The following is a 27,986-nucleotide window of genomic DNA, read 5'->3' on the forward strand; positions in this document are numbered from 1 at the left end:
GGGTGGTGGGACCGTCCCAGGGACCGGTAACGGGGTGCAGCATGGACTGTGTTATTATTGTGATGCCGGGTCTGTCTGCTGCAAAAGGAGCTGCTAGAAATGACGCAGAACACAAATGGGCTAATATTTCTACAAGGTCATGTGATGCGCGTAACAGGTTATCTTTGCAGGATGGCGCAGCGCAATCTGCACAGTGGGAATTGGCATCTAAGTAATGAGTATATGTGGGGAATAGCTCAAATGCGCCCCTAGTGGTTAGATTAATGGGCAATTACATGTGATGAAATAATACGATGGCTGGACAATCAAAGGGTGATTTAGCTAGCAGCGTTTGGGGTGAAACTGGTGTGGTTGCTAATAGTAACCAAGGGTATAATGCATTAAACTGTGACAAATGTGGGCACTGAAAATGTTCGTTTGCCCTGCCTGGGCTGGGGTACAGTAAATGCCAGGGCTAGGGAGTCAGACAATACAGTAACATTATCCTTACAGGTATAGGAGGCAGATAGGGGAACAGGGAAAAGTCCTATGTCCCTCGGCTCTGTGGGGGTGTAGATCCACAGTGGGACGGGATAGAAGCCGGCCATGTCATGGATGATACAACAAGGCCGGGCTCACACAGCGGATTACAATGGCAGAATCCACAATTGGGGTCCGCACGGCAGATCAACAGCAACACATGGGCACTGAAAAGCATGGAGTTTGGCTTTTTTGCTCACACTGGAGGATAGAAGTGCATTTTCCATGAGCGGAGGAAAATCGCAGCATTCTCTATTTTGCCACAGATGGCCTTCATTAAAGTCAATGGAGGCCGTCCAACCCGCAGCCCATAAGCAATTAACATTGTGTACGGGCTGCGGGCACCCGCGTCATCGCCAAGCGATGGCACGGCAAATGCAACAATTGAAAAAAACAGACTGTAGTGCACATGAGCGATGGCGAGCCTCGGCGGTCATCCGCATTACAGTAAATTCAGGTACGCAGGGGCGCCGGCTGGGCTCACAGTGGGAATCTGCTGTGTGCCTCCCGCATGTGGCATCCGATCCGCTCGTGTGAGCCCAGCCTGAGAGCTGGCCTTCAGGAGGAGCTAGCTAATGTTAGGGCAGAGCCAGACCGACAGCGTGAGGGAAGATCCAGCCGAGCAAAAGAGTTAGAAAAACAGAGAGGGATGGATGAAGAAACTGTATCCTACAAGTTATGGGCTGACCAAGAAATGATGTGGCTGAAGACAAAGGTAAATCATGTTCAGGTGTGGTTCAGGAAGAGGGGTGTGCCCACCTCAAATATGAAAGAAGGGTCTAAGTAGTAGATAATAGAAGCCGAAGGTAAGAGAATTTGCTGGAGAAGGTCTCAGGCTCAAGGCTCATGGAGAAGAAACCCTGATTAAGGTGTCCAGATTTTCCCAGGGTAAAAGCAGGACAAGGAGGCGTGGTCAGGGGCGTGGCTTACAAGAATGTATGATTTTACCTCCATCATTATAAAAAGTACAGGGCCATTTCAAAAAAGACAGGAAGCAAGATTTCTGCAACCAAAAACCAGTCTAAATCTGTGCCATTGGTACTGTTTTATTTGAATGGGGAATTTGCCACGTAAATTTCTGTTGTGGACATTCCGCCACGTGTAAGAAAACAGTAAATCAGCTTGAGGTATGATGACACGCACAGTAGTAATAATGTCCCGTATATCAGCCACAGTAGTAAAAGTGACCCCCATGCTGGCCTCAGTAGTAAAAGTGACCCCCATGGTGGCCTCAGTAGTAATAGTGTCCCCCATGGTGGCCTCCGTAGTAATAGTGACCCCCATGGTGGCGTCCGTAGTAATAGTGACCCCCATGGTGGCCTCCGTAGTAATAGTGTCCCCACAGTGGCCTCAGTAGTAATAGTGACCCCCACAATGGCCCCACTAGTAATAGTGACCCCCATGGTGGCCTCCGTAGTAAAAGTGACCCCACATGGTGGCCTCCGTAGTAATAGTGTCCCTCATGGTGGCCTCAGTAGTAATAGTGACCCCACAGTGGCCTCAGTAGTAATAGTGACCCCTACGATGGCCCCACTAGTAATAGTGACCCCCACAGTGGCCTCAGTAGTAATACTACTGGAACTGATATAGGCAACACTATTAATAGTGCTTTCCCTGAGAATGATATACTTACCTTCTCTTTGTCTTCCTTGTCTATTTAGGATTGCTACGAGGCAGAAGCATGTCCGCCTGGACACCTCCTTCCTTCTGCTCTCCTCCTGCAGAGCCAATGAGAACAGGTCAGGGGAGGAGGATCACGGGTGCACACACTGCCGTCAGTGTGTGCATCCCACAGCAGCGCCACTGAGTGATTACCAGCCAGGGAGCTGTGGCACCCTGGCTGGTAAATACCTTGATTGCGACCAGAGTTTCACAGAGACAAATTCAAATGTCCCAAAGGGGGGCCAAAGGCTGCCTGCTTAGGGACCTTGGGGAAAGTGGGGCACAGGTGCAGCATCTGAGGGGCAAGCCATAGCCTAGGAGACAGCTGGGATGAGTTGTAGGCCTTGTCATGGTGGTACTACTGCCTCCCATCTGGAGAGTAGCCAGGGACACATCCCACATGGCCACAGGCAGGCTATTAGAGTAGTCATTAACCGGGAGCTGAGTTACCTTGGTACTTCCTTTGGATTGTCACGGGTGACGCCATCGTTCCTTCCTCTGCGGTGAAGCTGGATGATGAAATGATGGTCCACATACACAGAATATAGTTGAAAACAAAGCCGGAATGGTCGGCAATGTTGCTTTACTTGGAACGCCAACACTAAACAGTTCAACAGTACATAAGCCAAAGCACAACACGGGTGCAGGCAAAATTGGTGGAGAGATAGGGAGTCATAACACAGTATGAATATAAGGCCCACAGTCTTAGTTATTTGTGCAGCTCCGCTCCTTGAAAACAATACACTTCTTTCCTCTCTGGACTCTCAATGGGTACTGTTGCATTATGTCACCACCAGAAGTTAGGGGTGGTGACATAATACAGCAGTGTTGACATCTGTAGTCACCCCCAGCTTCTGATTGGCTGTGGGCGCTTCCGTGTCAGGTGATTGTATCACCTTTCAAGTGGCGTCTGGCACCGCTGATGTGGGATCTCTGGCTGCAGCTTGTCCTCGTTGCCTGCAGAGTGGGATGATCGATGCATGGCTTGCTTCTGCAGACCTTCAGGCAGGAGATTGGGCAGTGTTCGGCGTGCAGGGTGATCTCGTGTGCTCACAGTCTGCTGCCCAGGTCACACAGCAATCCACTACAGTCTGCTGTGACGTCCCAGCTCCTGTACCTTCCTGCAGCCACCAGACGAAGCCGCTACCACTGTTCACTCTGGACTCCCTGGCGGACTGCTGTGTCAGCAGCTGGGCACGCCGCTGTTGTCCCTGCGAGTTCCGTTGCTGCTGATGTCCCTTCCTGCACGCACCTGGCGGCACTGCTAGCACTGTTGTCGCTGTGCTCCCGACAGACTGCTGGTTCAGGACTTGGCGGGGCCCTTTTGCTCCTCCCCACCAGAGTAGCGTGTGTCATCGCATCTCTGTGCCGGACGGCACTTGAGAGGTAATACAGTCAAGTAGCACGGCAGCACCAACAGCCAGTCAGAAGCTGGGAGTGTCACAAACTGTCAACAGTGCTGTATTATGTCACCATCCCTAACTTCCGGTGGTGACATAATACAACAGGACCCTCTCAACATGTCACCACTCTCTCAGATGCCTCTCAGTGCTGCATGACGAACTTCTTTTTCTCACAAGGGCTTGCAGTTATCTTGAGGCCTCTTGGGGTCAGAGCTGTCCAAGGGAGATGGGTGATACCTTTTGGCTTCTTCCATTCTCACTTCCACAGCACAGGGAAATTCTATATGCAGCGCATCCAAGGCACATCAACTGATATTCCAAGGGTCCTTGCTCTCAAATTGGTTCAGGCTAGACTAGGCCAGGCTCTCTAGATCAGACTCCTTGCAGACTGACTAGACTTGAGTCAACGCAGACCCAGGCTAGACTAGACTAGACTGGACTCAACTCAGACTGCCTTGCACTCACATTCTGCAAACATTAATATGAAGCATGGTCAGGTGACCACAAACTCACAAGACAAAATGATACATTTCCAAACAGAGACAGCTCATTTGCAGTCATTAACCCTCTCAGCGCTGCAGGGGTACATTACATACACTTCATGAATACAGACATTGCTGACAACACAAATGCACAAGAAAAACATGAAAGACATTCTGAAGTGGCCTATAGGTCTGGGTCACTACACAGGGTCCCAATGTGGGACTGTCCCTCCAAAATCAGAACGTCTGGTCACCTTACACTGAGGTAATGGTTGCTGCAGAGAAGGAAGCTGCCAGACTGTGCCCTCTTGCTGAGGAGGCAAAGGTTTGTGACAGAGGAAGAGGCTTCTAGACAGAAGGCTGAAACAGGAAGGTTCCTGAAAGAAAAGTGGAAAGCTGAAGTTTCCCTAAGGCTGCCTGACCATGGGTGATGATCCACGGGCGGTGAATCGCTGTGTGAAGCTTTCTATAGTGTTGCTATGGAAATCGCAGCACTGACGTCCACGAGCGGGGAATCATAGCGATTCTCTGCTTGGGGGATTTGAATCGTGGCATGCTGGGATTTGCCGCGATTCTCCGCGGTGAGCCTATCTGTCAGATGGGCTCATGGAAGAGACCTGTCAGCTCTCCCCCCTCATCCCCTGCGGCGGAATATCGCTAGCAGTATCCTGCCTCGGCCATGGACAGGGGGCCTAAAGCAGAAGCTAGATAAGAATGAGGACCTCAGAAGATTGGCTGAAGCGTCTGCTAACCATTTGGCAAGAATCTCTTGGAATGCCCAGCTCCTACACTCTTAGAAGATAAATTCATAGCTATTGTCTGTTAATACAACTAATAGAGATACATTGCTGATAAAATGTATATACCCTTTTACATATCCCTACAGTTATATACTTGTCACAATGACTGACATGTAATAATGCACAGAACCTTGTCATACTGTCACATCCTTACATACTTCATACAATGATTGCCACAATAATTGCCATCTAATCTTACAGTGAAATGTAAAATGTAATAATGTGCAACACCTACTGATGTATCTGATAATCGGCAGTTCTGTAAGTGAGACCGTTCTCAGGGTACAGTCCTACGATGCGATGATAAGCACACGGCTGACATCCTGCCCAGGGGTTAGTGCATCATGGGCCATGTAAGAGCAGTCATTTCTTGATGTTTATATGTTGAAAGCAAGAAAAATGAAGAAGTGTAACGATCTGAGCAACTCTAATACAAGCCGGATTGGGATGTGTAGACGACTGGGTCACAGCGTTTCCAAAACAACGGCTGCTGTAGGCTGTTCCCAGGATGTAGTAATTAAGATCTACCAAAGTGGTCCAAGGAAGGTCAACCAGTGAACTCGCAACAGAGTTCGGGGCTCACTGATAGATGTCCAATCCATGGTTGCCCAATCTCCCAACACACAGGACTTGAAGGATCTGCTGTGAACCTCTTGGTGCCAGATGCCACAGGACACCTTCATAGGTCTTGTGAAGTCCATGCATAAATGGGTCAAGGGGGAATTACATAATATTAAACAAGTAGTCTGAATGTTATGGTTGTATGTCCAAAATGTGAAGATAGAGCAGCACACAGGAGTTCTTATAGAAAGTAGTTTGAAAAAGGCCTGCTGTTGGCCGAAATGTCGCTAGCCATACTTTATATGGAGATCTGAATAAAAGAGGCACCTGATGGTGCTGTAATATGTTCTATAAGAACTCCTGTGTGCTGCTCTTCACATTTTGGATATATTGCTAGAGGATTCGTGAAGTCCAGGATGCATTGGAGCCAGCACCTCTACGGCTCTCCCAAAGAAGATATTTTGTCAAATGCTTTACTAAAGTCAAGATGTACTATATCCACCACATTTCCCTGATCAACCCAGTCGGTGATTCTGTCATAGAAGGCGGGTAGTGCTTTAATAGCAGTGCAATCATTTTACGGCTCGTTAGCTCTCAGAAGCTTTAATCTTCAGTATCATTTTAGGATCATTTGTGATTTCTAATCTGTCTCAGTACAGCAACATGGAAAACTCTGACTATAGGACCATTACCTGTTTCCAAGAAAAGAACAAGACCTTTCAACAGCGTGCAAACGGATGGAGTTAACCTAGTCTAAACTCTCCTGCGCACGAGGATTGTATGGAGTGTAACAGAAATGCCTGCAGGTGGAAACATTTGTATATTATTTTAGGTCGCATTTTCGTTAAGTACCTAATGGTTTTTCTTGAACGGTGCTCAGACTTGGAAGACCTTATAATTTAGCCTGAGCATACTAAATGTAGTACTGTAAAGACTATATCTCCAGCTAGAATGGGGCTACAGCAGCCAAGAAGCTTGGCTTTAATATAAGACCAAGATTGAATCTCTGATCCTGATCTAGCTAGAGATAAAGTAGGATGAATTGGAAGCTGCATGTACTGAACTTGCTAAGTTCAGCCAGTGTGCAGGAGGAAAGGGGAGGAACAGGGGAGATTATGAGACAAGGATCAGGATGAGAAGAATCCTAGATCCCTGGATGACTTCAGATGACCCGGGGTGGGGGATGTAATATAGACTTTTACCCCATGGTATCAACCCCCTTATGAATCAAAGAGTATACTTGCTCTCAGATTATCACATTTGAGGGTCTTTTTCAAAGAAAAGTAATGATAAGATGAACACTTGCTCATCTAATCAATCCTCTACAATCTAATTGGTTTAACGAGGTTTCACAGGTAATCCTTTAATAAGAATGAAATCAAATTACTAACGACCATTTGTCTGTTTGTATGTGAGTGAGTGAATTTCATAGCTCGGCTCCCTGGCAACGTCAAAGCCCAGCCCCTGGTCACATCATTGCCCCGCCCCCTGGCGCCATCATGGCAGGTTCTAACACACTGAGAATACAGCTATTATAATGTCAGACACAACTCAGCGGTCCTGACAGGAGACACCGACCTACCATCACCACAGAGATCCAGCGGGCTGAAGGACCTGTGGTGATGTCACTGCTGTGGGAGGAGCCATTCTGGAGTTTGGAAGTACTGTATACTGGATAAGCCAACAGAAAGTACCAGGACCTGGGATGATGTCACCGTCATGTGATCACCTCTATGAGTGGAGTCAGGGATCACATGACCAGTGGCTCATCACTGTATCCAGGAGCTGTGTATGTCATGTGTGCAGTCAGCATAAATGTAGTAGAGCTGCAAGTTGCTGTTTGTCTAATGTGCTGTGCGTGTAATGTGTACAGTCATCATGGATGCATGTCATGTAGCACAGCTCTGTTTGTGACGTGCATATAATGCAGCAGAGCTGTGTTTGTACCATGCGCATGTCATGTCTGTCAGGCACATGTCATGTACCAAAGCTGTGTGTGTCTGTCACACGCCCATGTAGCACAGCTGTGTGTGTGACATACATGTAGCAAAGCTGTGTGTGTCTGTCACATGCCCATGTACCACAGCTGTGTGTGTGACGTGCATGTAGCAGAGCTGTGTGGCACCACAAGAAACACTTGTACTATCATTTCCTAATAATTACTAGTACTGAAATACAAGGCAGAAATTGATAATAACATAACGTACAAGAAGCATTCATGGTCCATACCAGACAATGGAAGAAGGCCGGTTACAGCCCCCCCGGCCTCTGCACTTATTTTAGTATAGCTGTATTGTGTCTTTCTATCACTGGGTCACATATTAGGGCCACAGCTGCTGACTCTCCTCAACTCCCTCCTCTTGTCATCTGCAGCAGACACCACATCTGTGACCAGGCCATCTGTCACCGGTCTCCATAGGGCACGTGCACATGGGCGGACAGCTTACCACTCCCCAGCCAATCGGGATGGGCCTTGCTCTATTTAGGGACATTTCTTCCACCTAAGGTCCCTAAGCCACTACTTTCTTGGTGTGTAAAGATGCTGCATCACTTTTGTCTGTTTGACCAAGTTTTCCATCTTCTCCCAAGTGGAGTCACACTCTCCCTCACCTGACCGGAGCTACAAACCAAGTGAGTGCAATGCTTGTAGGGATGCTGTCTGCCTGGAAGTTTACTATGTGGGTCACTAATAATACTAGGGTGACTATGGGGATCATTATTATTAGTGGGGCCACAACGGGGGTCACTATTACTACTAGAGTGACTATGGGATTCATTATTATTACTGGGACCACAACGGGGTTCCCTATTAGTACTAGGGCCACTGAACGGTTCAATATTACTACTGGACCACTATGGGCTTCACTATTACTACTGGGGCCACTATGGGGTTCACTATTACTACTGGGGCCACTATGGGGTTCACTACCAGTATTACTACTGGGGCCACAACAGAGTTCACTAATACTATTGGGGCCACTACAGGGGTCACTATTACTACTAGGGTCACTACCGCAGTCACTATTACTACTGAGGCCACAACAGGGTTCACTATTACTACAGTGTGATAGACATGATGATTAGTTAGTATAAAATGTCTATCGATTTGTACTAAACTAGACGTATTATGTGTGTTTTGTGACTTCAGCCTAATGTGGAACTCTGCTGCATAAGGAAAGAGTTAAATCACAGTGTTATGTTATTGCTTGTATTCAATACTGAGTGTTTTCCCAGTCCTCCCCATCCCCCACACAGAATCTTCTTCAACAAAGAGATATCTACTTTCAGTTTCAGGTTCGAGCACATGTTTGTAAGACAAAGACTTGCTTATACATTGGACTTGAGAGAAGGTGGGCAGGAAGGAGGGGGGATTCTATATGATCCGACAAATGAGAATCCTATATGTTACTGATGTAACCTGTTGCACGCCCATTGTATGCTTTACAATAAAAGGGGCTGTCTGGGTGTTTCTGACCAGAGAGCCATTTTGGATATGACACTGATAGCTTGTGTCTGATCTGCTCGATGATGTGTGCACACTATACAATTTGGAAGCTACAAAATACCCCGAAACCTGCTGGAGAAAACCATAATCCAGATCAGTGGCGTCCCTGGGTGGGCTCGAGTAGAGATTTTGATTTCTTTCATTCTGGAAAAATACAGAGATCGGTAGATAGCACGCAGAACTCAGGGGCCCAAAAATCTACAGAACACGGTAAGATTGCTTTATGTAAAATCTACCGATGTGAGCTGAATTCTGACTGCTAATCTGCCTGTTTCTGATCCAGAGTGATAAATCAATGAAAGGCAGGTAATATAGTTTTTTCTACTCGGAAAAGACCACCGTTTTAACCTGCCTAAGGGGTATTTTGTATGCTGCGGCTGCTATGTCTGAGACGGTTAAAAATTGTGTATACAAGACCAAGAGATAAATTCTGTGAGGGTTAATGTGTCAGAATGGCGGACTCGGCTGTTTAAGTCTGAGGGAGCACGCCGGAGACACTTACTCCTAGGCAACTAGTGTGAGGTTAGGAAGATTTATGATACGCATATTTACCTGTATGATTGAGCGTGTTATGTTCTCATATGTGAAAAGGTATATACATGGGAATTATAGCCGTGCTTTGTGACGGCCGACGTCTCCAGAAGCTCTTGGTCATTGAAAATAATCATCAATCTTTGTGTGTGTTTCAGACTAGTTTAAAGAATGTGCAGTGTTTATTATTGGGGGAGGGTTGCTGATAAGAGAGTGGACTGAAGTTAAGCCACTGAAAGCATTTCCCAATTAACCCTTTCGTTCCCTTTGTCTTGTATTTTGTAGAATTAATGTGCATTGTGATCTGAGTGGAAAATAGAGGTTATATTGGAAGGATTTGAAGAAAGCAGATTTTACTAAAGGGAACACTACTGTGTCCAGAAACTTCGAATAGGATAGAATAAGCAGGTAGAATAGAATGAGGGATCAGTACAGGATGTTTTGGAATATGCAAAACATGTAGAAACGTTTTACAAAGAAAAGGATCAGGAAAAGTTGCAGAAAGAAATGTCAGGTTATGGACAGATAAGCAGAAATGAGTATGGTAAGATAGACTGTAGAAAGTTTTCAGAAGACGAGCAGGAAACCCAGCAGAAAGAAAGGTGTTAGGTGCTAGCTTTTGCTAGGAGGTGGTATAACATAGGAAAGAGATTCAAGATGAGAAAGTATAGTGGGAGATGTGTATTGCTTATGAACAATGTAATGCCTTTGTGTTGACTACAGCCCCTCCCTGTAATGGCGGCCGCGCTTACAATGTTTACAACCCCACATAGTGTGACTTTGCAGCAAATTTAGTGAGCCCTGCCCCCACCCTGAAGTTACTTCCCCCCATGTGCTCACTTTCAGGGTGTGTGATGTTACTTCCGTCCCTCCCCATCCGGGACAGGACCTGGCCCAACCTCTTCCTCCAGCGGCCATTTTGCCTCACCTGGAAGTGCTGCCGCCCCTGGCCCCGCCCCTCCCTCTGGCAGCCATTTTGCCTCACCTGGGAGATTTGTAGTCCCGCCCCTTTCTGCCTCTGGCGGCCATTTTGCTGCACTTGGGAGGCCTACATTCCCCAGTGCCACTGTATCCAGTGCTAACCTCATGATTGTCTGAAGCAAGGTCTTGTTTGACCGGACTTTGTTACACTCCAAGATGTGGCCACTTTGGATGTGTGATAAGTTCAGAGAAACAAACCTTTGTGAAGATGCAGCTTGGGACATAGTAGATGACTAAGCTGGTTTATAGTGTATGGAAGATTGGAGTTGATGCATGGGGGACAGAGGCCGGGAATACATGACAGGGGACGCTCTCTCATGTTCCCAGGGGCTCTGTTTTCCACTGCCCGCTTCTCCAATGGATGCTCAGACAGATGATGTTATGGAAGGCTCCTACAGATGGAATAATTTCCCTATAGTCACCTAGCAAACTTTTTCACGCAATTTGATGAAGTAATTTTACTTTTTATGTGAAGAAAGAGGGACTAAATTGCCCAGAGTAGGATGTTAATTCATCCGTATTCTTTAGTTTTTTCCCTAAGTCTTTTGTATATTCTAGTGTCAGTCTACACTGAAGCTATAATTATATTCCGACAGGAGAGTGAAAGTTAAATGCTGGACGTTCCCTGAAATACTATTACACTGGGTGACGTAAAATTTTACTTGTGTTGCGCCCCCTTGTGTTAAAAAATGCTAACTGCGACCTGAAGAGAAAAAAAAAATCTAAAGGATATTTTCGCTCAGACTTCGCTGCATACAATGTCACCTTGACCTACAAAGTGCTTGTTTTTGTGCCTCTTGGTTTCCTTTTTCAATTTGTACTAGTTTGAACGCAATTACTCTTTTTTCCATTGAGTATTCCGGTTCAAAAGGGGGGAGGCATAGGTGATCTGGGTCATAGATGATCTAGGTGTTGTAGATCAGCTATTGGGTTTAAAAATAAATAAATAAATAAATAAATAAAAGGAAATAAATGATTTTGTGCTACAAGATTCCGAGCCATGTGAAATAGAACATCAGCATGATTATTTAGTACTAATACAGTAAAAAACTGCAGGTATGCAAACAGTTACCAGAACCTCTATTGATAATGCATATGTTGAGCTTTTTGCAGATGGTACCAGGGTGAGGATTGATGACTCCACATCGGATATGCAGTGGTCACACAACAAGATGTCCTAGAAGCAGAAGCTCTGCATCCGCATGTCTCAGCACAAGAAGCGGAATGGAAGGCCCTCACTGAGGCGAGTAGAGTGGCGAGAGGTAAGACGGCAACCATTTACACTGACTCCTGGTATGCATTTGGCATAGCTCATGATTACGGCCCAATATGGAAGGCCAGACAGTTTTTTACCTTAGCAGGACAACCAATTGAGAATGGTGCAGCGGTACAGAGTCGCATGGAGGCCCTACTTCTACCTGACAAAGTTGAGAGTTCGCACCGATTCCTACACTGGAGAGGTGAGAGACGACACCCTCGCTGACAGCATAGCAAAGGCAGCGGCCCTCAAGCCATGGAAGAAAGAAGAAAAGATACTGACGGCATGAGTCAATGGTAAAAACTTTGGACATTGACAAAAATTTGGACTATGATATGCTAAAGACTTTTACAGTTACAAGCCAGCAAGGAAGGAAAGGATAAATGGACTAATATGGGAGCAGCAGAAACAGGACAGCGTGTGGTGAACAGTCAACAGCACTTGCCCACCACAGTTCCTGTATCCCATGATGGCCCAGCTGATGGACGGAAAGACCCACCTAGTAAAGCAGCAATGACGACGACACTTGAAAGAGGATGGGCGACTTCTGGGTTCTCTGTAGCTGCTGCATCATTTGTCCAGTTTAGCATGATCTATGCCATAGGTGAGTCAGGGCAGAAGTAAATTTGCCACACCACACTTGCCGGGACCACTCTACCCATTTCAGGGATTGCAAATTGACTACGTTCAGCTCCCACTTGTTGGGAAGTATGAATACGTGCTTGTTGTTGTTGATGTCTTTGCAGGTTGGAGGCCAACCCTGTTACCAAGGCAAACAAGTAGGTAACCGCAAAGAAGCTCATGAACGAGGTAAACTGTGAATATGGGGTACCAGAAGTGATTCAGAGTCAGACAGAGGTACAAACTTCACAGGTGAATGTAACATGTCATATCTGCTCTGGGTGTATCCCAGGCCTTTTACATACTCTACCATTTTTAGAGTAGTGGAAAGGTGGAGAGACGTAGTGGCACGCTAAAAAGTAAGATACTTAAAAGTGACGCCACTTTGGAAAGACTATCATCCAATAGCCTTATACAGTGTTAGATATGAACCCAGGGGGGATTATACATCATCTCCCCATGAGATTGTTTGGGCTAGCCCCAAGGCTGGGTCGTTACTATCCTCAGTAGTCACAATTACAATCTTATGTGTTGACTAAGTATGTGATTTCCTTTGTTAAAGGACTAACCAAAGCCTATGCACAGGTGTTCTCTTCCAGACTCAGAGGCAGACACTGGGACACATATCTTGCAGCCTGGGGATTGGGTGTGCGTCAAGAAGTTCCTCAGGAAGCACCCTCTTGAGCCCCGATTTGATGGCCCCTACCAGGTGCTTCTGACTACTGCCACAGCTGTGAAACTAGCCGAAAGACTTACATGGATCCATGCTTCATACTGCAAGAAAGCTTCAGATCCGGGAGACCAGTCTTAGTTGTGCCAAAGACATTACTCTGGTTAGGGCTAGTGAGAGAGGAGGGTGGCAACTGGAATCCTTAGTCGGAAGAATATGAGGGTATGGTTACCTTCTGGTATAACTTGTCCAGCACTCAAGTAGCTGCATAATCCTTCGACTATTGTACTGTGGTCCCGTGTCTAGGCGCAAGATCCCACCGCAGGCCAGATTTAGCTCAGTCCAGCTGGTTATATGACTTACATACCCGGGGAATACAATATGTTCGCGCCACTGATAACGTCTGGGGAGAAGACTGCCGTTATTGGGGATTAGTGGGATGTAACACAGGAATAGACTAGTCCTATAAACGACGAAGTGCCTTAAATAAGAAAGATAAGAGCGGGAAATCCCTAATTAGTCGTATAACCCTCCTTGAGAATAATAAGGACAGCAGGTATTGGAAGGCTGAACTTAGTATGTTGCTTGGTTTTAATGCGGTTTTTACATTAACCATGGGAGATCCCAAGCCCGGGGGATGGGGGGGGGGGGACACTTACAGTCTGGGGACATACCGGTACGGGAGGACAGATCCCTTAGGGAAGTTTAAAATAAGGGATATGGTAGATGCACCCGAATGGAAGCCTTCACTTAGTCCCGTGCCCATAATTAACCCCCTCCGCCGTAAGATAAACACCTTGACGAACATGATGATCATAGCCGACCCTACCTTTTGAGGACACCTTGACAGTAGCGACTGGCTACTCTGACCAGTATCTCTGGTTGGAGTTGATGAGGTACAATGCTAACAGGAGCAACAAGTCTAACTGTTGCGTGTGCGGTAGTGCCCGACCACACTCGGGGATGGTCCCCGTAAATCTCCCTGTAGATGCTGAAGAGTGGTTATTAGTCTCTTCACGAACATTTCCGCTAATTACACTGTCCGTGAGAAGTGGAAGAAGGAATACTCTATAACTACTTAAGTGTTTTGCACCGGAAAGAGTATTACTGACTACCCTGGAAACTACACCTGCCAGGCAAATAGGCAGGGTGGAGGGAGATTTTTGGGGAACTCACCAATGGGTATTGTTCCTCCTACGGTACGATAGGAGGGGAATGGACACAGAATCAGGTCCAGTCCTTAGGAGACGTTTACTGGGTTTGTGGAGACATGAGGTAGAGGACCCGCCTGGAGGGTAATTGGACAGGGGAGTGTGCCTTAGTAAAGCCCTTATGCTCCTCCACATCCTGTCAGACAGCATTGAGGATAATGAGGTTACCCCCAATAGTTACTCTATCTCGATCCAACTCAGTCTGTGTTTTGTGGTTATCCTGTCATGTTGGTCTATCCTTGTTTTCTGCATAGGTACGGCGGTTCCTTCCAGTCTTGTCACTAGGTAGTGTAAGGTCAGGGTGAGGCGGCCTGGACGTGTTCACCATCAGGACTATCTCCAGGAGGGACATTGGTGTGGGTGAAGATTAGGGAGTCCCAGGCCGTGCGTACCTGTGCACACTACTAGTATTGTAACATTATACTAGAGCGAGAAGAGAGACCCCTGGTGGTAGTTTTGATCTACACGTGTACATTGACGTCATAGGATAGCCAAGGGGGGACAGCCAAGGGGGGGTACCTGACGAGTTTTAAAAAATAGAGACCAAGTTAAAACTAGATTTGAGTCCATTTTCCTGATCATTATGGTAAATAAACGTTGACTGGATTAATTATGTTTATTATAATTAGTAGCGGTTTATAAATTATACTAGAGACGCCTTATAGGGACTAGCTGACCAATTAGGACCTACCTCGACTATGACTTTTCAAATTAGAATGGCCTTAGATATGACTTTAGCTAAAAAGGGGAGTATCTGTAAGATGATAGGGGAGACTTGTTGTACCTACATCCTAGACGACACGTGACCCGCGGGTAAAGACGCAGTTGCCTTTAAGAAGCTGACCACACTAACTAAATAGAGCTAACTTTTGGGACCAGCACTCGCCATGGATGAGCGGGTGGTAAAGGATCCTGGCACAGACGGGCGTCGCTGTTGTATGTGAACTGATGGTTACCTTTTCTGTTCTAGTCTGCTGTGTTATACCCTGTGTCAGTGAGACCTGTGAAACTGATGCTGGAAAAGCCGCTCCCACAATGAGCTCGCTGGATGCATCCCCAGAAGGAGTGGACAAGTCCTACACCCCCTTGAAGACCCTAAATCAAACCTTCAACGCGCTCCAGTTATAGGCTCACACGCAGAGAACTGTGAAAATCAGATAGAGAGTTAGAGGATAGACATTTTAAGGGGGGATTGTGATAGACATGATGATTAGTTAATATAAAATGTCTATCGATTTGTACTAAACTAGACGTATTATGTGTGTTTTGTGACTTCAGCCTAATGTGGAACTCTTCTGCATAAGGAAAGAGTTAAATCACAGTGTTATGTTATTGCTTGTATTCAATACTGAGTGTTTTCCCAGTCCTCCCCATCCCCCACACAGAATCTTCTTCAACAAAGAGATATCTACTTTCAGTTTCAGGTTCGAGCACATGTTTGTAAGACAAAGACTTGCTTATACATTGGACTTGAGAGACGGTGGGCAGGAAGGAGGGGGGTTTCTATATGATCCGACAAATGAGAATCCTATATGTTACTGATGTAACCTGTTGCACGCCCATTGTATGCTTTACAATAAAAGGGGCTGCCTGGGTGTTTCTGACCAGAGAGCCATTTTGGATATGAGACTGATAGCTTGTGTCTGATCTGCTCGATGATGTGTGCACACTATACAATTTGGAGGCTACAAAAAATCCCCAAAACCTGCTGGAGAAAACCATAATCCAGATCAACAGGGGTTACTGCAGTGGTCACAATTACTATTTGGAGCACTACAGGGGTCACTATTACTACTTGGGCCACTATGGGGTTCACTATTACTACCAGGGTCACTACCGCAGTCACTATTACTACTTGGGCCACTATGGGGTTCACTATAACTACTAGGGCCACTACCGCAGTCACTATTACTACTGGGGCCACTATGAGGTTCACTATTACTACAGGGGTTACTGCAGTGGTCACAATTACTACTTGGAGCACTACAGGGGTCAGTATTACTACTGAGGCCACAATGGGGTTCACATGACATTTTTGCCAAATGGTCCCTCAGGATTCCACTGGAAGATCCTCCTCACTCACCTACAAAGAAGTTTTCTTCAATTAATAATTCCCGGAACAAAGTTCCTAAGAAATAAGGCCTCCTGTCCACATGCAGGTCAGGTTCCATGGACGGGAGGCCCGCTGTGGGATCCCACCCTGCCAGTAGCATGAAGACATTACTTACGAGTCTCGATGCGTGCGAGTCATCTGTCTTCTCCTCCGTGCATGGGGGCGGGCCCGCAGGCTGGCACGTTCCCCGCACATGGGCAGTGGAGATTTTTTTTTTAAATTTCCTCCTTTTCCGCAGGATCCGTGGAACACACAGAGTTTCAATTGAAACCATCCCTGTGGGATCCGCGGCGAAATGGGGCATGCTGCGATTTGCTTTCTGGACCGAAAGGTCTGCAAAACACATCCACATGTTTTAATTAAGCTGTGGACACCCATGAATTTCTATGGGCGCCTTGAACTCCCGATCATCCGCATGGGTACACCACACGGATTCCAGAATTCAAACCCACCCGTGGGCATGAGCCCTAAGCCTACATTGTTGCCTTCCTAAAACAAAATGGCCCCAGAGGTTCTCTGAGGGAGCTGCTCACAGAACTCGGATTCCAGATTGCCGTTCAACAATTCTTACTTCCACATGTCAGTGGTTATTGAGCGGCCACTTCCCACAGCTGTGCCGTAGAACATGATGTGGCGGCACGTGTGCGAACGCATGGGATAAAGGAAAATGTCTACAAAAGGAGCACAAAGCCCCTCAAACTGAATGTTGTGGCTATACGTTACCACATATAATAAAGAATTCTCTCCGCACTTATCTGGTGGTACGTCTCATTATATGTGAGGTTGTTCATATCTGATGTCCTTGATAATTGGGGTTGTCACCTATAGGAACCCATTTTCTTCCAAACTCTGTACTATTGTGAATATTAATGGCGGACCAAGAAATGAAACACAATGTGGCTTCATCCAAAACGAGACCTAAGAAAGACCATCTGGGAGACAAGAACCTACAGAAAAGATATAGAGCCAGGGCATGCTGGGAAGAAGGCCTGATATTAGGCCGACAGGCACGTGGCGAGTCCATATGTGCTCGTAGGAGGCTACAACAGATTCAACTGCTTTTTGGTCCATTAAAACTTTTAGGCCGCTCTCACACATACCATCCGCAAAACACTGTGATTTTGATTGCTGTATTTTGCTGAGATTTCACAATCGCCCCCCCGCAGTGAGATTAGGAGAGCCGTCATGGCACCTGGGCTTCTTTCTGAAAGACCCCAGGGAATGGCTGCATGTCAGAATGCAGTATGATGTAATCCTATGGCATTACATCATACTGCATAAGCGATCTAAGCATCGCTAGTTGTGGTCCCCCAGGGGGACTGAAAGGCAATGTAAAAATAAGGACAATAAAGTTTTGTTAATTATTTTCTGCACTGACAGCAGAAAAGCTATTGGGTTCAATAGAACATAATAGATGTGTTATTGTGCCACGAGGAACGCAGCAGAGATCTGTCCGCGGGCATTAGCCCTTAACCCCTTAGTGACCACGCTATAGTCTTTTTACGTCCTGCCGTTGCTGGACGCGTATGGAGGGTGATACCGTTGCTATCTCCTTCCACACATCTCAGGTGTCACCTGCAGGCAACAGACCCATTCGGCCTCCCAGCCGATCGGGACTGTTAACCCTTTAAATGCTACTGTCAATTCTGACGTGTCATTTGACACGCCAGCGGTGGATGGGGAAGCGTTTTCATGCTATACCTCCGCTGTGCTACAGCAGAAGTATAGCGTGAGGGCCGGCTTCTATTGACTACAATGGAAGCTGGCTGCGTGTATTCCTGCAGCATTTAGAACATGCGGCGGTTTATCTCACGCTGCGAAATTCCGCATCATGAGCATTGAGCTATTAGGTTCAATAGACCCTAATAGCTGCGGGGTAACACCGCGGATTTCCGCCACATAAAACGCGGCAGAAATCGGGCCGTGGGCGTTAGCCCTTATGAAAAGAGAAAGGGGATTACTTTAGAGTCTTTGGGGATAACGGGGAAAACACAAAACAGTTCAGTAAATGTCTCTGGCATAGAGGGTCTCTTTTTATTGGGGATACTGGGTCATTATGGGGGAACGCTAACCATCCCACCTCATACCACGGGTTACTCCCACCATCCGTGCCAGATGTAGATGGTTCCTCATCATCTTCATGCCAAGAGGGACTTGTAGATGGGGATGCTGACAATGTACTTCCTTCTGACATTGGCATATGGAAGAGGAGATGTGGCAGGACTCCTCAAAGGGGGCCGCAGGAACATTCCCGGTGTGGCTTGTCTCTCCCCAATAAAATAGAAGCTGAAATTGGCATCGCCATAAGTTAATACAAGTGGCCACAATAGCTCCAGAATGTACTCCCGGACGACTCCATTATCCAGGGCCCTGCTTTAACTTTACTGAAAAACTGGAGTGCAATATAACAAGACAGTCAATTCAAATCACATACAGTGCAGTAGAAGAATATACAGTCTCTGTAGAATAGTAGTACCTTCACACGGCTCCTTAACTGCTCGGAGGAACGTGCGTGTCCAGATAAAGTATTTACTCCAGAGTACCTCCTCCCAGCCTTAGCAGCGCTTGGGCGTGCAGCAATTGTAGTACCTCTGCACTGGCCTTGCTACGGAACAGTGTCTATAACTCACTGCTGAATGGGCTCACTGCTCTCACATCCAGGCTGCAGTCTTTGCGGGATACCTCTCCTCCACCTCCATGCTTCAACATAGGGGACTGAAGGTGCCCCCATATGTCTGGAACTGCTGAAGACATGGACCTCTAGCATGGACTCCTCTCCCGCTGTCAGACACTCCCTTTTATCCCCTCTGCCATACCACATGACAAGACAAACATGCTACATTTACAGGCAGTCTTCAAGCACTGTAAACATTTAACCCTTCACTCACTGTAGTTGTGCAGCACGTAGAACAAAATGACACTTTGCACAGCGCATCCACATAAGACATACATGTATGACATTTATGGAGGGGACCGGTAAATTATATACTGGGACACTACAGGCATATATGAGTGACGGTCGTGGATCTATCAGTGTTATAATCACTAGAAATGACTCCAAAATTACACTCCATGGAAATAATGACATTATCCTGCATTGTACAAGGTTTTTAGGGGCTGGTGGTAAATTTAGAGACCACTTTATCTATATGGAATTTGACTGGCTGTTCGGCCTCATCTGGTGTCTAACGGCTACAGTGTGTGATGTCACAGAATGTTGCAGTTGTTGGCTTCTCCCCCTTTCATTAACACAAGATGACATCACCGAGGTTGGCTCCTCCTCCTTCCATTATCACATGATGACATCATCCAGGTTGGCCCCTCCCCCTTCCATTATCACATTATGACATCACCCAGGCTGGCTCCTCCCCTTCTATTATCACATTATGACATCACCCAGGTTATATATGGAGCTGCAGCACCAACATTCCATTTAGAGTTGTTGTTGGCGTTAGAGGTAAGTTCGCTGTTTTGTCCTTCGCTATCTGCTATCATGTCTTCTATTCTTCAGTTCTGATCTCTTCTTTACTCCTGCAGTACTATGTGATATAAATGTATAATGTGATGTGATGGGGTGTCGGTACAAGATGGTTGTAGGGATGTAACAAGTGTTATGATGTCACCTGGCAGCACAGTTCTGGGGCTTCTAGTTTAGGTGACACAGAGTCCCAGGAGCCTCTTTGCATACTTACCCGTTGCCCCTCTGTGATGGGCGATGGGGTGCATTAAGAACTAGTAGTGGTACAAAACTCAGGAATGGTTAAATGCATATGGCCTCTCGGAGACGGACAGATGTTGGAGGTGCCTAGAGCACACAGGATCATACCTTCATATATGCTGGAACTGTACTAAGATCAAGACTTTTTGGGCAGAGGTAGAGAGGGAAATGGGTATTATACTAAAGGAAAACATACCGCTATCCCCTGACATATAACCATCCTTAGCAGACCTCATGTGTCCTACAACCCGCAAAAGATAGGCTGGTTTCCTATATGATTGCTGCGGCTAAAGCATTAATCCCCCTTGTTGGGGAAAAACAAAATCAGAAGCCGTGTGCTGCCACAGTCATGTTGCATCTATGTTATTATATGAATACGTGAAAACACTTAAAAATAGGACAGACAGCAGTTGAAAATCTCAGCGTTACAACGCCGTGTTCAAGCGAAGGACTAAGAAGCCTTGCGGTAAAGAGCGGTGTGTGTGAGAGCGGCCTGCGGTTGCATTCGAGCACGGCAGATTTAGTGCTAATTTTGCACTACGGAAAATCTGCATCAAAATCTGTCAAAATCCATTCTTTGGTGCGGATTGTACTGGAGATCTGCACTAAATAGGCTGGACTGTGATGTGGATTGTGATGTGGATTGTGATGTGGATTGTGATGCGGATTGTGATGTGGATTGTGATGTGAATTGTGACGTGGATTGTGATGTGGATTGTGATGTGGATTGTGATGTGGATCGTGATGTGGATCGTGATGCGGATTGTGATGCGGATTGTGATGCGGATTGTGATGTGGATTGTGATGCGGATTGTGATGCGGATTGTGATGTGGATTGTGATGTGGATTGTGATGTGGACTGCGATGTGGATTGTGATGTGGATTGTGATGTGGATTGTGATGTGGATTGTGATGTGCATTGTAATGTGGATTGTGATGCGGACTGTGATGTGGATTGTGATGTGGATTGTGATGTGGACTGTGATGTGGATTGTGATTCGGATTGTGATGTGGATTGTGATGTGGATTGTGATGCGGATTGTGATGTGGATTGTGATGTGGACTGTGATGTTGATTTTCTTCAAACCTCTTTCAGACAAAATAATGGCTTCATTTTAGCTGATAGAACTGAATGAAGCCTCAATGGAAGCAACAGGTTTAATTCTGTAATTATTAACATATCACATATTAATATGCAACATCTGTCTTCAGCATCTCTACTGCTCACTACCCAGCGGGTAATTACACGGCTCATCAGACCGATGAGTTACGATGGCCAGGTATACGTTGATAGTAATCTATAGTTGGACTGTAGGATGAACATCTGATTTCGGCTTCTTTCACACAAGCGCATATCAGCCGGCTGTTTTCATGGCCGATATATGCTGTGATCTGATGCATTGGATTCCAATGCATCAGATCACATGGCCGTATTCCTGAGACGTAAACTGCCCGGCCAGCCCAATATAGCGCTGGGCGTTTTTATATCGGGCCCAAAAGATAGTCCTGGAACTATCTTTTGGGCTCAAATATGTTAGCTGCTGCATGGGCTCCTATGGGAGCCCATTGCAGTGGCTGGAGGTGAAGGGTGTTTAGCAGCGTGGCTGCTAAACTCCCTCCCTCTGCTCTCCTGCCCTGTGCAGGCTCACTTCTGCTCTCCTCCCTGCTTGTTCTTTGCAATGGGAGGGGGCAGAGCTATGTGCCGCCCCATTCCGCCTCCCTCATTGCTGTCTGCAGACAAGGGGCAGGATGGGGGTGAAGCTAAGCTCATGCCCTCTCCCCACCCCTTGTCTATAGCCATCAGGTCTAAGCTCCCACCCTCTCCCATTGCAAAGAATTAGCGGGGAGGAGAGCAGAGGTGGGCCTGTGAGGGGAAGGGAGGGGAAAGGGGCGACGGCATTGTGATAATTTCCCTTACTGAGATCAAGCATCAGGTTAATAAGTTAAGTCAAGTATGTTAATACTGTAGGTACTATGTGGTGAGTTTAAGGGCTGTAAAGGTCCTCAATATCTGCAAGGGGCAACACAGAAATGAAAAGAGCCCATAATGAATGAGTATATAATAGTATCATGTATAATGTCCAGTCCTATATATATAATAGCTGACCCAGACACCTAGAGTCTCACTAACCTATTTACTCTTTAATAGTGTGAAGAGTGATTAGAAGAAATATTAGCATTTTACCATGGCGGTTTTTCAGCTTCCATACCCAGCTGTGATGTAAGTATCCTTTTATATGATCCCTCAAACCGACATTTAAAAAAAAAAAACATTATCGTGAATAATGATGTCACCACAGAACACCCAAAATATGACATCTATCCCTGGGAATATGTGATGTGTTCCTGAATTCTACATTTTATAATAGAGAGACAATGTCCTAGATTGTCACCATCTTCTTTACTCTTTGTTAGGACCTGGGAGGACGACCTGCAGTCTATGGATCATCATGAAAAGACGTGCATGTAAGTATCTGACTATAGTGACTGTTACCCCAATATCTGGTGCTAGCCCTTGCAGACATGACGCCCACACTCATCAGGAGACTAGACCTCAGGGACAAGGGGCCATATATAACACTATAGTAATAGTGGGAATGTAGAAGAAAATATAATACAAATGTTCCGACCCCCCAGCAGGCCCTATTATCAGGGGACTCATCCGCATTACCTTATTAGAGGTGGAGAGAATCTGATAGCCGTGTCCGGCCAAGACAGAAAAATTATGCAAACTAACCCTACATATAATCAGCAGACATTCTCAGCTGCAATCTGATTGGTTATTGCAGGAAATTCCTTGTTTTGTCTGTTCTTGATTTTTGTATAGAAATATCATTTTTCTGACCCTTTTATAACCTGTAAATGTCATATTTATAATCCTTTCTTCTTTTCCTTCCTCCACAGGTGGCGTCAGTCTAAGGACTGGAGCGACTGCTCCTGCTACCAGTAAGTATCCTCCAGTATAATCACCCGATTGTTCTACTGGTTTTACAATTGTTGTTTCTTTTGTTATTTCTCCCTCTTAAAAAAATCAACCCCCGATCTACCCCAAAATGGTGCACAGAAAAATAATTAAATTATCCCACAAAACTCTACCTTCATACGGTGCCGCTGATGGCAAAAATCACTAAGTTATAGCTATTAGAATGTGGAGATTAAAAAATATGGAGAGTCCACCGAGACTGGACCAGGCCCAGAGTCCACGGAGACTGGACCAGGCCCAGAGTCCACCAAGATCGGACCCGGCCCAGAGTCCACTGAGACTGGACCAAGCCTAGAGTCCACTGAGACTGGACCAGACACAGAGTCCACTGAGACTGGACCAGGCCCAGAGTCCACTGAGACTGGACCAGGCCCAGAGTCCACCAAGACCAGACCTGGCCCAGAGTCCACTGAGACTGGACCAAGCCTAGAGTCCACTGAGACTGGACCAGACACAGAGTCCACTGAGACTGGACCAGGCCCAGAGTCCATCAAGACCGGACCTGGCCCAGAGTCCACTGAGACTGGACCAGGCCCAGAGTCCACCAAGACCAGATCTGGCCCAGAGTCCACTGAGACTGGACCAGGCCTAGAGTCCACTAAGACCGGACCTGGCCCAGACGCCACCGAGGCCAGACCTGGTCCAGAGTCCACTGAGGCCAGACCTGGCCCAGAGTCCACCGAGTCCTGAATAATGATGTCAACAGAGAAGACCCAAAATATGACATCTATCCCTGCCAATATGTAATGTGTTCCTGAATTCTACATCTTATAATAGAGAGGCAATGTCCTAGATTGTCACCATCTTCTTTACTCTCTGTTAGGACCTGTGAGGATGACCTGCAGTTTATGGATCATCATGAGGAGACGTGTATGTAAGTATCTGACTGTAGGCACTCTGATAGCCATGTCCGGACACGACTGGCAAATAGTACAAAGTAACCCTACATATAATCAGCAGACATTCTCAATTCTTTCTTTTGTCTGTTCTGGATTTTTGTATAGAAATATCATTTTTCTGACCATTTTATAAGCTGTAAATGTCATATTTATAATCCTTTCTTCTTTTCCTTCCTCCACAGGTGGCGTCAGTCTAAGGACTGGAGCGACTGCACCTGCTACCAGTAAGTACCCTCCAGTATAATCACCCGATTGTTCTACTGGTTTTACAATTGTTGTTTCTTTTGTTATTTCTCCTCCTAAAAAAATGAACCCCAAAATGGTGCAGAGAAAAATAATTACATTATCTCACAGAACTCTACCTTCATCTGGTGCCGCTGATGGCAAAAATCATGAAATTATCGTTATTAGAATGTGAGGATTAAAAAATATAAAAAAATTAAACCCCTTAAGGACATGGCCTATTTTGGGCCTAAGGACGCAATGATTTTTGGCGGATTTTCATCTCCATTTTTCAAAAGCCATAAATTGTTTACTTTTCTGTCGACCCGGTCGTATGAGGGCTTGTTTTTTGCGTGGCGAACTGTAGTGTTTATCGGTGCCATTTTTGGGTACATAGACTATATTGTAAAACTTTTAGTATTTTTTTTAATGATACCGGAGGAAGTGGTGATGGCAAAATCCATAGAGGAAGTTAAAAGGGGACTTGATGTCTTTCTGGAGAAGGATATTACAGGATATAAATATTAGGTGAAGTGTCAATCCTGGTATATAGGCAGGTAGGAACTATTAGGGGTTGATCCAGGGAACAGTCTGATTGCCATTAGGGAGTCGGGAAGGAATTTTTCCCCCAAAAGGGCTAATTGGCTTCTGGCCTTGGGGTTTTTTGCCTTCCTCTGGATCAACACGGTAGGATAGACAGGCTGGACTAGATGGACATTGTCTTCATTCGGCCTTACATACTATGTTACTATGTTAACAGGGAGAGAAAACGCATTAATTCTGCCATAGGTTTTTGTGTGTTTTTTTTTACAGCTTTAATCATGCAGCATAAATGACACAATCCATTTTTTCTGCGGGCCGGTACGGCTACAATGCTACCAAAGTTCTTGCATTTTTTTAGGTTTTTCCACTTTTCTACAATAAAAACCTCTTTTTGCAAATATTTTTTTTTCCAAATTGCTGCATTCAAAGTTCTAGGAGTAACTTTGTTATTTTTCCAGGCACAGAAGTCTGTGAGGGCTTATTTTTTGCGAGACGAGTTGTCGTTTTTTTGGTACCATTTTAGGGTACATACGGCTTTTTTGATCACTTTTATTGCGTTTTTAGTGAGGCAAAATGCTAACATTTTAGCGTTTTTTTCCGTGCAGAATAAATAGCATGTGCAACTTATTGTAGACATCGTTACAGATGTAATGATACCAAATATGTGGGATTTTATAATTTTTTTTACATTTTTATGCTAATATGAGAGAAAGCACAAAAAAGTTTTTTTTTTTTTACATTTTTCCTTTTTGTACTTTTTTATTGTCTTTTTTACACCATTTGTGTCCCTGTAGAGGACTTACAGACCAGCACTGATGATCGCTGTGATAAGGCATGGCAGGACTTCTGTCTTGCAATGCCTTATCACTTATTACAGTGATCACAGGCACTGGTAATACAGAAAGGTGTCCTGTTGCCATGGTAACCAGCCAGGTTCTCTGCGATTATATCGCGAGAGCCTGGCAACTTCCCAGAGGGAGTTCGCACCCTCTGTGAACCCTTCCCATGCTGTGATCTACATAAATCGCCGCAGATAAAGGGTTAATAGCGGGGGCGCATCTCCAATGCATCCCTGCTGTTGCAGCAGGAGGCCGGCTATCACTAACAGCCGGCTCCCGCTGCCAAATAGTGGTCTTATGATCTTGCGCTATCCCCAGGAAGTACCCCGCTGCCAAGATGTGTACCCCGCTGCCAGGATGTAAACTTACGCCCTGGAGCGGGAAGGGATTAAAGCCTAAAAAACACAGAGTACTTAAAGGGTTAACTCGACCACCTATAGGTATCCATTTTTATACTTCCATATAACATATTATTCTTTGGTCACATTAGCTGCAAGAACTAAATTTCTATATATGTGATGTGTTGCTCCACAGAGAGGAAGATAAAGATGATGGTGGCGATGCACCAACTGAAGCTGTCACCGAGAACGGCCCCAGACGGGAGTCCACCGAGATCGGACCCGGATGGGAGTCCACCAAGACCGGGCCTGGGCCAGAGTTCCACAAGACCGGACCTGGCCCAGAGTACAATGAGACCGGACCCTGCCGAGAGTACACTGAGACCGGACCCCGCTCAGAGTCCACCAAAATCGGACCTGGGCCAGAGTCCACCAAGACCAGACCCGGCCCAGAGTCCAACAAGACTGTACTCGGCCCAGAGTTGACCGAGAACGGACCTGGCCCAGAGTCCACCAAGATCGGACCTGGCCCAGAGTCCACCAAGACTGGATCTGGCTCAGAGCCCACTGAGACTGGACCTGGCCCAAAGTCAACTGAGACCAAACCCAGCAGTGAGACTACCAAGACCAGCGAGTCCCCCGAAACCAGATCTGCTGAGATCATAGTGTAAGTACAGAATCACCTACAATGTGCTTATTCCTTAAGTACACCATATATTATACTGCATTATATATATTTATAACTGTAATATATGTTATGTTATCAAATTAAAACAGAATCTTTAATTATATTAGTCTAAAATCCAATACCAAAGAAAAAGAATAGATATTGTTTATGGACTTATTTATTGGTCCAAACAGCAGGTTCTATGAATATAGAATATACCATCATCAATCATTACAGCACATGACATCAGTAGTTCGTGGTCCGTCATGGGCGCCACCGAATATAATGGCTTAGTTTTGTTTTTGCACATTTGGTTTCTCATCATGTCTATTTTTCTCCAACAGCAAAAGCAGTAAAACACCCGGCAGATGGGGGAGATTTAGCAGGTAAATACAAGATTCATTCATTCATTCATTCATTATGTCTTAGAGGTTTTTTCTGTTGTTCATGGAAGACACCGCTTTGGCTCTGTTCACATTTGTGTTGTGGATTCTGTTTTCCTTCTATATTATGGGGGCAGGAAGACAGAATCTCCTGGCCAAAAGGTTCCATCATATAACGGGACTGTATGGCACTAAACAGACCCCATTGACTAGAATGAGTCTGTTGTTCTGTGCTGCTGGGATCTGTAGTTCTAAGCTTCCTAGCAGCACAGCCCTCACAGGGTTAATTGATTAAACTGGCTGGGTGTGGTTCTTCCTGCTGGCCAATCTCCTGGGTCTGTGCTCAGATATAAACCCAGCTCCTGGTTAGTCTTTGTATGGTGTTCAGGGTGAGCAATCATGAATCCTTGGCTGTTGAAGCTTGCTGTGTGACCTGCTATCTGTGTTTTGTTGCAGCTTGCTGTGTGATCTGTGTCGTGCTGGTTCATGTACGTTTGTACGTTTATTTTGTGTCAGTTGGGTCTACTGAGTTTGTTTGCTATGTCTGCGCTAGGTTGGCCCCTAGGGCCCTGTATTAAATGTGTCTTGCTAGTGTAGGGACTGCAAGATACGAGGGGCCTTGCTGGGGCTTGCAGCTTAAGTTCATTGGCCAATGTACTAACTAACACCTCACATTTATATTCAGCTTATCATCTGTTATTAGTGTTTGCATTGTGGCTGCTGTATGCTGTGTATTCTGGCTCTGTGTGTCCAGTCCCTATCATGTGGCATGTGAATGCATCCTGTTCTGGTGCGTGGCTCCTAGGATCAGCTAGGGCCCAGATCTTAAGACCGCTGGGCTGCCCTTATTGGGGCAATGTCCCTGCTTAGGTAGGGTCATGCCAACCTCCCGGTAGCACAGGGACAGTTTGCCAGAAACCCGTGTGCATACCCAGTCCCTTTGGTCACGATCGTGTGGGCCCCATGCTTAGTTTGCCCACACAATCGTTACAGGTTCCTGTTATCCTGTCTAGTACTTTACTGAACATAAATGTTCTCCATGTAGGACTTTTTTGTCCATTTCATGCATGATCTGGG

At 45.9% G+C, this 27,986-nt stretch overlaps 1 protein-coding gene across 1 annotated transcript in view; it reads left to right on the top strand.

Annotated features, from left to right (window-relative positions):
- Positions 1-26,530, top strand: part of LOC136610283 (dentin sialophosphoprotein-like) — a 42,178-nt gene extending 15,648 nt beyond the window's left edge. The window contains exons 8-14 of the mRNA XM_066589515.1: positions 2,181-2,258; positions 20,649-21,100; positions 22,940-22,981; positions 23,206-23,701; positions 23,842-23,892; positions 24,100-24,141; positions 26,056-26,530. Of these exons, the coding sequence (XP_066445612.1) occupies positions 2,181-2,258; positions 20,649-21,100; positions 22,940-22,981; positions 23,206-23,701; positions 23,842-23,892; positions 24,100-24,141; positions 26,056-26,530 (1,636 nt within the window). The remainder of the gene's footprint in view (positions 1-2,180; positions 2,259-20,648; positions 21,101-22,939; positions 22,982-23,205; positions 23,702-23,841; positions 23,893-24,099; positions 24,142-26,055) is intronic.
- Positions 26,531-27,986: the final 1,456 nt, after the last annotated feature.

The sequence above is a fragment of the Eleutherodactylus coqui genome, chromosome 2 (genome assembly GCF_035609145.1).
Source record: "Eleutherodactylus coqui strain aEleCoq1 chromosome 2, aEleCoq1.hap1, whole genome shotgun sequence".
In the NCBI taxonomy this organism is placed as follows: domain Eukaryota; kingdom Metazoa; phylum Chordata; class Amphibia; order Anura; family Eleutherodactylidae; genus Eleutherodactylus; species Eleutherodactylus coqui.